This window comes from Mandrillus leucophaeus, unplaced genomic scaffold, assembly GCF_000951045.1.
Source record: "Mandrillus leucophaeus isolate KB7577 unplaced genomic scaffold, Mleu.le_1.0 Scaffold40, whole genome shotgun sequence".
NCBI lineage: Eukaryota > Metazoa > Chordata > Mammalia > Primates > Cercopithecidae > Mandrillus > Mandrillus leucophaeus.
Genome location: NW_012104254.1, coordinates 2,636,808 through 2,647,408, shown reverse-complemented (window position 1 = coordinate 2,647,408; position 10,601 = coordinate 2,636,808). Strand labels below are relative to the sequence as shown.

Here is a 10,601-nt window from a genome sequence, read left to right as displayed (position 1 = left end):
CATTATCTAGTATTCAACAATAGAAATCACATATCCAGATGTGTCTTGCCAATTTGTATACAGTCTTTTTTTTTTTTTTTTTTTTTGAGATAGAGTCTCCTTCTGTTGCCCAGGCTGGAGTGCAGTAGCATGATCTCTGCTCACCACAAACTCTGCCTCCCAGGTTCACGCCATTCTCCTGTCTCAGCCTCCCGAGTAGCTGGGACTACTGGCGCCCACCACCACGCCTGGCAAATTTTTTGTATTTTTAGTAGAGACGGGGTTTCATCGTGTTAGCCAGGATGGTCTTGATCTCCTGACCTCGTGATCCGCCTGCCTCGGCCTCCCAAAGTGCTGGGATTACAGGTGTGAGCCACAGCGCCCGGCCGGTATAGAGTCTCAAATAAGAATAATCAAACAATAATGTATTTGGTTGTTCTGTCTGCACATGTTCTCTCATTATTACCATAAGAGTGAATCTCTGCCATGGAACATCAAACATGGAGCTGGTTAGAAATAGGCTGTCAGCAGTATAATTAATAGGCTGTCTATTATGCAAGACCTAGATGCAGACAGGTTAGAGCACTTGCTATATTAGTCACTTTTAAAGAAGTTCTACCCAGTGTGACAAAACGCCTTTTTTCCCCAAATGGTAAAAGTGGCATAAAAATATTCCAGGAAGTTTAGAAGGCAGCAAAAATAAAAATAAAAATCCCATGTTGCCTTGATAGAACAGTGTTACTACATTTGAGAAATCCCATCCAGTTTCTTTATATACATGCTTTTTGCATACTTGTATTCACAAGAAAATACATTTTGCATTCTGCTGTTTTTCCTTAACATTGCATCATTTACATTTTTCATGCTATTACATGGATTTCATACATATTAATTATAGCTTCAGAAAGAAAGTATATCCTTGTTAGCCAGGTCTGGAAGCACAATATACACCAAAGGATAAGGCAATTGTATATGTGTTTTTTGCTTTATCTTAAAAATGTTAAAATGTATTGCTAAGGTGATTTGGTGTTGACTGTTTTTGTTAGCGTTGTTTAGGGTTAATTATATTTATGAAAGAAGGTAGTTATTTTCACAGGTATATAATACTTCTATTGAAGGCATCTTCAGTTCTGTTCCTCTTGATTAACCCAATTATCTGAATTCCCCCTCCTGCCCATCCCAGGGGTTGTAATTAATGCATCATTAGATTTTACTACTTCTTTCATAGAAATGAAAAATATTAAAAGGTTTAGATGACTTGTCCAAGTTTTAAAACAACAGTATCCATAGTACAGCACTATAATTCTTGTATATATACATATATATATACGTGTGTATATATCCATGTACATATATATACGTGTGTGTGTGTGTGTATTTTGAGACAGGGTCTCACTCTGTCATCCCAGCTGGAATGCAGTGGGCAATCACAGCTCACTGCAGCCTCAAGCAGATCCTACCGTCAGGTGCATACCACCACACTAGGCTAATTTTGACATTTTTTATAAAGATGGGGTTTCAGTATGTTGCCCAGGCTGGTCTGGAACCTGCCTCAACCTCCCAAAGTGCAGGGATGACAGGCGTGAGCCACCTCACCCAACCTCAAGCATATTTTCTCCCATTTTCCTTCTTGTCACAGGTCGCATTTCCCCCTGGCCTGGTAAATCATTCAGCCCGTTCACTTGGACAAAGTAATTAATCCAGAGTGAGACCACGCAAGCAAGGACAATTAAAATTCTTCCCTGAAATGAATACAGCATTAGGAAGTTGGAAGAGAGTAACTCTCTTTACTCTTGGGTTGCCAAGCCTGGAAGATGTCAAGTTGGTGCTGCTGGCTGCTATTTTTTCTGCCATCTGAGAGAAGACATGTCTTCAGTTAAAAATAATAAAGCTGAACAGAGATGAGAGATAGAGAGCTGGAGGACTAAGCTATTGGTTCCTAGAATCCTCCATTCTGTTCCGTGAATTATTTCTGTATCTTTTCTTCCACTATGAGGCAATAAAATTAAACTTTCTTAAGCTGAGTTTAATTGTGTGTGTATTTTTTTTTATAACTTACAACCAGAAAAGTCCTAACTAATACAGTTCCTGTAACTGTAGATAAGACATTACCACCACCAGCAAAGAGCAGTCAATAGAGTAAAGAGATTCAGCTCCCTATAATATGGTAAAGCTATGAAAATGAGGCAACATATAGGCTCAAGGTGGAAGAATATTTTGGAAATGTAGCATCTTAACATATTTTGAAAAGCAGTTAATATTTGAAGAATCTAGGTCCACTACAATCAATATTGTAGATATTTCCCAAAGCATGGTCAAATATGCCATAGTTTATGTGAGAGTGTGCTAGCCTAAAACAGGGGGTAACAACAGAAAGCGATAAAAGGGTAATAATGTAACAGTCCTGAGTTGGTTATAATTTCTTAGGAATTATAAATGGAGAAAAGGAGTTGAGGGATATAAGGATGAATGACTGTCACATTTATCTACCCTTTTAAAAATATCTTTGTAAACCTTATATATTAGATTGCTTATAGTTTTCTACAGCTTGTTTCTAAAGCAGTAAAGAGTATTAACAGAGGAACTTAAGGCATTGAAGCATAACATTGTTACTGATACGGTTTGGATTTGCATCCCTGCTCAAATCTCCTGTACAATTGGAGGAGAGGCCTGGTGGGAGGTGATTGGATCATGGGGGCAGATTTCCCCCTTGCTATTCTTGTGATAGTGAGTTTTCATGAGATCTGATCCTTTGAAGGTGTGGGGCACTTCTCCCTTCTCTCTCTCTTCCTCCTGCTCCACCATGGTAAGACATGCTTGCTTCCCCTTTGCCTTCCACCATGATTGTAAGTTTCCTGAGGCCTCCCAGTCATGCTTCCTGTTCAGACTGCAGACTGTGAATCAATGAAACCTCTTTTCTTTATAAATTACCCAGTCTCAGGTAGTTCTTTATGGCAGTGTGAGAATGAACTAATACAGTTACTTCAGTGTTTTTAACTATATTAACACTCTATTTGGGTTGATTGATTTAACCATAGTTAATTCTGTTGATGGGGTATGAGGGAGTAATTTGATAAAAAGGTCTGGATTTATATATTGTTCTTAAGTAAATAGTAATTTTAAAGGGATCATAGACAAAAATGTTATCTTGCTGACACCTTTTTAAAAATAAAATATTTACCTTAAAAAATTAACATTCTGTCAGAGAAAATTAAAATGTAGATAAAATATCTTAGTATTTTAATCTTAATAAAGTGTATATTCATCATAATAACTGCTTATTTTCTTATATTTAATACAGCAACATGAAAGTCTAGATTAGGGACATGAAAATATTCTATAATAGTTTTGCAAGAAAGTGATTTTTTTAGGGCAAGCAACAAGACTGTTAATGTCATGCATTGATATTTTATTTTAAAAATTGTGTAATTATTTTTTTAGTAACATATGGATTCCCCAGCACTTTTGTTTTATAACTCATTTTTAAAAATTTTGGTGGCTTGTTTTCTTGTATTTCCCTCAATTGTGGTGATCTTAAACAGATCTTGAGTTTTAAATCTGCCATTCATTCTAATACAGATGCGTAAATATATTTTCTCCAGTTGCCTCTTTATTACAAAGACAGTTTATTTGTGGGCACCATACAGACATCTGCATTTTATTGGACTTAATTTTTGGTAATAAAGACCTCCCACATTACAGATTCTTTCCAGCCTAAATGTGTCTGTGTGGGAAGCAAAAGAACCATCAGTCAGGGGGAAAAAGTGAATCCATATGGTGCTCATGATTCTCTTCCCTGGCTTAAATGAAGAAAGAGTTGAGTATAGACAATGCCCCCAGCACATCTCTGTTTTTTTTTTCTAAAAAGCATGCTGCTATGGTTTGAATGTTTGTGTCCCTCGACAACTCATATGTTGAAACTTAATTGCCAATGTGATAGTATTAAGAAGAGATGGGGAATTTAGGAGGTAATTAGGTCAAGAGGGCTCTGCCCTTGTGTATGGGATTAGTGTCATTATAAAAGAGGCCCAAGGGAGTTTATTTGCCCCTTTTGCCTTCTGCCATGTGAGGACATGTCCAAGGTGCTATCTATGAGAACTGGGACCCCCAAGACACTCAATCTACTGGTGCCTTGATCATGGACTTTCCAACCTCCAAAAGTGAGGGCAGTACATTTCTGTTTATAAATTATCCACACTAAGATATTTTGTTAGAGCAGCCCTAATGGACTAAGGCACTTGCCATAATAAAGAAGATTGGTGTCAATTCCAAACCAGTACCTTTGAGCCAGCTCAGTTCATGCATGTACCATGTATCAAGCCATGGGTACTTAACTTAAATTTTAAGGGCACATTCTATTTTGCCTCTAATCTTGCTCTGTTTCTCTTGCATCTGTGTCTAGTCTCTGGCTCTTTCCAGTCTCTTCCACTTTGGGGCTCACTTCTACCCTTTGGATATGTTTGATTTTGGTTTCCCCAGTTGAATCTTCATTACTCTCCAGGGACTTTGGCTTAAGTTCCCACACAGGCCCTATGATATGGAGAAATCTTAAACTTCAAATCTGTCAAAAAGTAGTCAAAATATTGTGTCTTCAGCTTTATAAAAACGACAAACCAAAATTGATAATATAACTTAAAGTGATGATATGTCTTCTTCGTTATTACAGTTATACATAATTCTCCACTGTGAGGAGAACGGACAGGGCCAGAAAGCTTTTCTTTTGATTGATAACAAAGTACCTGGAACAGCTCATTTCTCTTGGTCAATAATACCTACGGGATGAGGAGGAAATTGAATCTCATGTATTCATTACCATCAGTGTTACCTCTCTCTGCACAAACAAGAAAAACCTATTAATATTACCTTCCCTGTATTTCTACTATTCACAGCTGTTTGTCAACTCTGAATTTCAGCTATAGAGAAGACACTACTTCCTAAGACACTGCTGTGTTCATGTCAGTGTAAATTATTGGGTAAATTTAAATGCAGTTTAAGAAACTTCCTTTTGCTGAGGGAAATGAAAATATGACTTAACCTTAAAAAATATTATGGGGCCGGGCATGGTGGCTCACGCCTGTAATTCCAGCACTTTGGGAAGCCAAGGTGGGTGGGTCATGAGGTCAGGAGTTCGAAACCAGCCTAGCCAACACAGTGAAACCTGGTCTCTACTAAAAATACAAAAATTAGCCGGGCATGGTGGCACGCGCCTGTAATCTCAGCTATTTGGGCGGCCAAGGCAGGAGAATCGCTTGAACCTGGAAAGTGGAGGTTGCAGTGGGCCGAGATCACGCCACCGCACTCCAGCCTAGGTGACAGAGCAAGACTCTGTCTCAAAAAAAAAAAAAAAAGAAATCATGTTAAGACAAAGTCCTACTGGATTAGAGTGGGGGTCCCTAACATAATGACTGGTGTTATTTCTCAAGAAGAGAGAAATCTGAACACATTGACATGCAGGGGGAATGCCATGTGATGTGGTGGCAGAAATTGGAGTGATGTATCTACAAGGCAAGGTACATGGAAGATTGCCGGCAACTCCCTTCTCTGGAGCCTTACAAGACATCAGATAGCCCTGCTGACACCTTGATTTCAGACTTCTAGCCTCCAGAATTGTGAGAATGAATTTCTGTTGTTTAGCCAACCAGTTTGTGGTAATCTGGCAGCTCTGGGAAACCAACACACTAGTTAAGGAGGCAGAACGAACAGTAATAGAGATCTATGGATAAAAAGAATGGAAATATAGCTTTCTAAATGTCATGGACAGTAATTCTTAGAATACAGGTTTCCTCTGCAAAAATCTAGTAAGCTGTCTGACACTTTGATTTACTGTGTGATTTAAAATGAGTTACCTCACCTCTCTGAACCTGTTTCTCATCAGTGAAGGGGGCTTTGGGTTACCAGCTCTGAAGCCTGTCCCACTTGTAATACCACCAATCTGTAATGCATATGATTTTTCTTTAATTGTGTAATTTAAGAAGCTATTAGGTTAAGAGAAAGTCACTCAGGGTATTTAGTTTCTCCTCTATCTGTCCCGTTCACCCCCGAAGGTGAGAAGTGTGTGAAACTAAAGTATCTTATTCTCCAAGCTGAGCATCATTTCGGGTGTATGTAGTTGAAGCACAAATTATCTTCTGGCTTAGGTGCTGCTCAAGCCTCCTTTCTGCCAAGCATGTTTGAAAAAATTAAAAAATGAACACCAATGTGTACCCATGGACTAATCAACCCAGCAATATAATGGAAAAGAGGGAATTCACGCAGCCTTGAATCTGGGCCTCAGAGGACTGCCTGGGCAGACGGTTTAAACTCCTTAAGCCTATATTCTTATCCGTAAAATGGCGATATTATTACTTTAATGGGTTGTTGAGAGGACGAAGTCAAATCGAATATATGTATATCTATGTATACATGTGTATATATGTATATGTGTGCATATATGTATATATGTGTATATATGTATATAAGTTTGTGTAGATATATGTATATAAGTGCCTACTATCCAGTGGGCGTTTACAAATGTTACTTGCTTACAAAACTCTGGCTTACAGAAAGCACGCTAAAAAATCTCCCAGATCACCCTGCCAGTCCCCTGGGTGGGAGACTAGTCGGGTACTTCGCTTCCCTCTGCGAAGACCCTACGCAGAGCCTGGAATTGGCGGGACGCAGCTCGCAGCGCCTGCGCCCGGTAGGACGGCGCGGGGGCGGGGCCGGCGGAAGCGCTCGAGTGTCGTTTCGGCTGCGCCGGAAGTTCCTAGCCGGGCCTGGCGGTAACCTTCGGGGCGTCGCTGTAGCTGCCGCTGCTGCTGCAGTGGGCTTTGCGGGTGTGAACCTCGGCGGGGCTAAGCTAGTTAACTGCCGAGAGTTGCCAGGTTTGCGGTGGAGGACGCTGAGGCCCGTGGGGGGCAGGCACACAGGCGCAGGGCCTCCCAGCCGACATGTCTCTAGTGGCGGAAGCCTTCGTCTCTCAGATTGCAGGTAGCGCGCGTGGCCGTAGACCCAGAAGGTGGCGGCGCGGTCTCGGGGAGTCGCGTGGGGTACAGGGTGGAGCATTCCTCCACCGTTGTGGCATTATACGCTGAACCCAGCCCGGAGGGTGGAGGCAGGCACGGACTACCAACCTTATCTCACGTATGGAAAAACTAAGGAGACACTTGGCCAAGGTCACTCCGCAGGAGCTGGAGTCCCGTCTCCTTCCCTTGGGCGGTACTTTGTCCCACCTCCCCATTCCATTGGGAGGTGCTGGAGTATGAAGAGGAGGCTTTGGATTGGGATTGAGGTGGGGGGGCGTGACCACAGGGGCAAACATCTGAACGCTTCAGTCTAAGAGTAGGGGCAGTTTCTGGGTCTTGGTACACAAAGTTTAAGGTGACTGTCACTAATCAGTTGTTACCTATTGTTGTTGAGGGAACATCAGACTTCTTGCTTCCTCTCCCAGCGACACAGTGGTGCCATTTGCTAAGACTCTAGGAGTTATTTATTTATTTATTTTTTGAGACGGAGTTTCTCTTTTGTCACCGAGGTTGGAGTGCTGTGGCACGACGTGGCTCCCTGCAACCTCCGCTTCCCGGGTTCAAGCAATTCTCCTGCCTTAGCCTCCTGAGTAGTTGGGATTATGGGCACCAGCCACCACGTCTGCGCGGATTCATTGAGATATTTTTAAATCTGCATGTACTTTAAAGAAATACCTTAGAGTCGGTACATTGAAAATGACTGATGTATATAAATTTCTGATTTCTCTTATTGAGGTTCTTATTTATTGCCATGAAAGAATAAATATTGTTGAGAAAGTGAGGAGACCAAACATAGGTACTTTGAGATACAGGCTGATAGAATTAGTCATAACTCCCTAGCAGTGTTTTCAACATGAGTACAGTAATGAAGACAGTCACCACAATAAATAGGTACATTTGAAGTAATAAGATAGTATTTTGGAAATGGGAAGTACAGAATGTGTCATAAAATTTGCTGGAATGTTTTTTACTGCTTTGTGTTTGTGTAAACATACATTTCTTTTTTTTCCTTCTTCACTTGAAAATATTATTTTCTAGAAGAGAGAAGCCCCTACTAGATTGCAAGCTTCTTGAAAGTAGGGATCAAACTTATTTTATTCCCCATTGTATTCATAGTCAGTTGGTGCTCAGTAAGTATTTGTAACCCAAATCAATGACTAATCTTGAGATTTCAAGGAATGATTATTTCCATTTTTACCATTCATATTGAAAACAAAATCAGGCTTATATAGTTAGATCAGCGATTTAATTTAGTTTGCTACTATAAAAAAAAAAAAAACTTCACAGTGTATGTTGAGAGTGGTTCACTGGGTGCATGTGTCCTAATGTGTGATTTCTTTTAATGAGAAAATGATGAATGTCTTTTAATAAACTTTTGATACTGCTTTAAGTAGTGACGTTTAAAAATTTCTAGGCATTTTGTCTGTCTGCCGTCTTAGCTATTTGTAGTGATCTGTTACTCTTACATTTCTGGAGGCAGTGAACTCCAGCTTCAAGGTGCCAGTATCTGATGCGAGCCTTTGTGCTGCATTATCCTGTGGCAGAAGGTAAAAATGCCAGGGAGGGCAAGAGCCAGGGACTGAGAGGGCTGAACTTGCTTTTATAACAACCTACTCTTGGTATAAAGAGATGAATCCATTCATGAGGGTGGAGCCCTCATGACCTAATCACCTCTGAACAATCTCACCTCTTAATACTGTCAGAGTGGCAATTCCATTTCAGCATGAGTTGTGGAGGGGATATTCAGACTATAGCAGTGGTTAAAGTAATAATTTATCAGAAACACTATGTTTGACTTGTAAATGACTTACAAATGTGACTCAAATCCAGCAACTGTTCTCAATATTCTCTTTCTGGTAGTACAGGTTAGAGATATGTGTCTATGTAGACCTATTATAACTTAAGTAATTATGAATCTGTTTTTGTAATTGAGAGCTCTAATTTATAGTGTATCTAACACTTTGCTTATTACCCTTCCTTCCTGTGGACATGAGCTAACACTGAGTATGTCTTTTGGAAATGTTTAACGATATCTGGCATCTCTCTGTGGTATTCTTGAAGTGACTTCTTTGAGATCCTTATTCATAAGGATATCTTTTTAGAAGTCTTCTCTGAACTCCCCAGTTTAAGTGAACTGCTTCTGCCTCCTTACTACCAGTATTTCCCTTGCCAACTTTTTTCAGTTATTATTCCTAAATAGTACTTGTTCTATCCATTTCTACTGCTGTTACCTTAGTTCAAAGCTTTGTCATTTTTTGCTTAGATAACTGTAGTAGTGTCTGAAATGATTTCTCTGCTTCCCTTCTGGCTTCCTTCCAGTAGAGTCCATACATTGCAAGCCTCGTGGGTTTTTTGTTTGTTTTAATTTTCCTTAAAAACAAAAAAACAAAAAAACAAAACCTCCTCTTGTTTTAACATTTTGTTGGTTTCCCATTGTCAGTAGAACAGCCTCATGTCTTGTCACTTCTTTCCTTGCCCCTTGCCTGAGATGTCCACTTTGCTTGAATAACTCCTGTTCATCCTTTAAGACTCTGGGCACCATTTTAACCATTTAATGTAAGTCTACTTGACGTTTTTTTCCTGTCAAATCAGAAAGGTTTGTTGTTGAGTTTTTTTTCCTAATAATGATAATGATATGTTGCCATTATGGAAAATGAAAACAATCCAGAGATAAAGTAAAAATTACCTGAAATCATACCACCCAGATGAAGACTTTAGAATTCCATCCTCATCATTAAAACTTTGATGAACAAAGCTATTTCATTCTCTTTCCCTGAATTAAAAAAACGACGTAATACATGCATAATTTTTTGTAACCTGTTTTGTCATATATTGGGATCTCTTTTCATATCTGTGAATGGAATTACACATCATCATTTTAAAATGGTTATATAGTATTTCATTGTAATGAAGAAGCCAAAATTTATTAATGTAGTATTACTTAGATGGGTATTTAGGGAGTTGTTATCAGTCAGTTCAACCAGAGAAGCAGATGTACCAGGGTATCTGTTTCTCTCTTTAGCCACACACACACACATGCATGTGCATACACAAACACATGCAAAGAATTGGCTCTTAATGTGGGGGCTGGCAAAGTAAGTGCAAAGCATGCAAGGCAGGCAGTCAGGATGGGGAGATCCAGGACTAAGAGAGCACTGGCAAGAACAGGTACTGCTTGGAGTGTCTGATCCCAGGGAGGACTTAGACCCTTTTTTAAAGGGCTTTCAACTGATGAAATCAGGCCACTTAGGATACTCTCCCTTTTGATTAATGTAAAGCTAACTAAGTAAGGACTTCAATTATATCAGCAGAATCCCTTTATGGCATCACCTAGATTAGGGTTAGAAAAGCTAGGAGGAAGTGTGTGTCTGCTACAAAATGACTGTTGCCTCGCTTCTCTTCCCGGCACCTGGCGGAGAATATCCCTTGTAGCCCACTTTAACTGGAGACGTAGTAGAAAGGGAATTTTGGGAAGTGTGTTCAGTGTAGGTAAGCTGATGTGTCCCAAAGCCATCACGTGTGTGTGATTTTGGTCTGTTGTAAGCAGTGCTTACATAAACATATTTTTGCATCTGTTCAGTCGTGTTTTGGAATATATATTTTTTTTTTTTTTTTTTT

At 39.8% G+C, this 10,601-nt stretch overlaps 1 protein-coding gene across 2 annotated transcripts in view; it reads left to right on the top strand.

Moving 5' to 3' along the window:
- The first annotated feature begins 6,674 nt into the window (after positions 1–6,674).
- Positions 6,675–10,601, top strand: part of MTX2 (metaxin 2) — a 68,981-nt gene continuing 65,054 nt past the window's right edge. Inside the window, exon 1 of one of the 2 annotated variants that reach the window (XM_011991848.1) lies at positions 6,675–6,948. In XM_011991848.1, coding sequence (XP_011847238.1) covers positions 6,909–6,948 — 40 coding nt within the window. In that variant the 5' untranslated portion in view covers positions 6,675–6,908. The remainder of the gene's footprint in view (positions 6,949–10,601) is intronic. The other variant, XM_011991850.1, reaches the window with a different exon arrangement.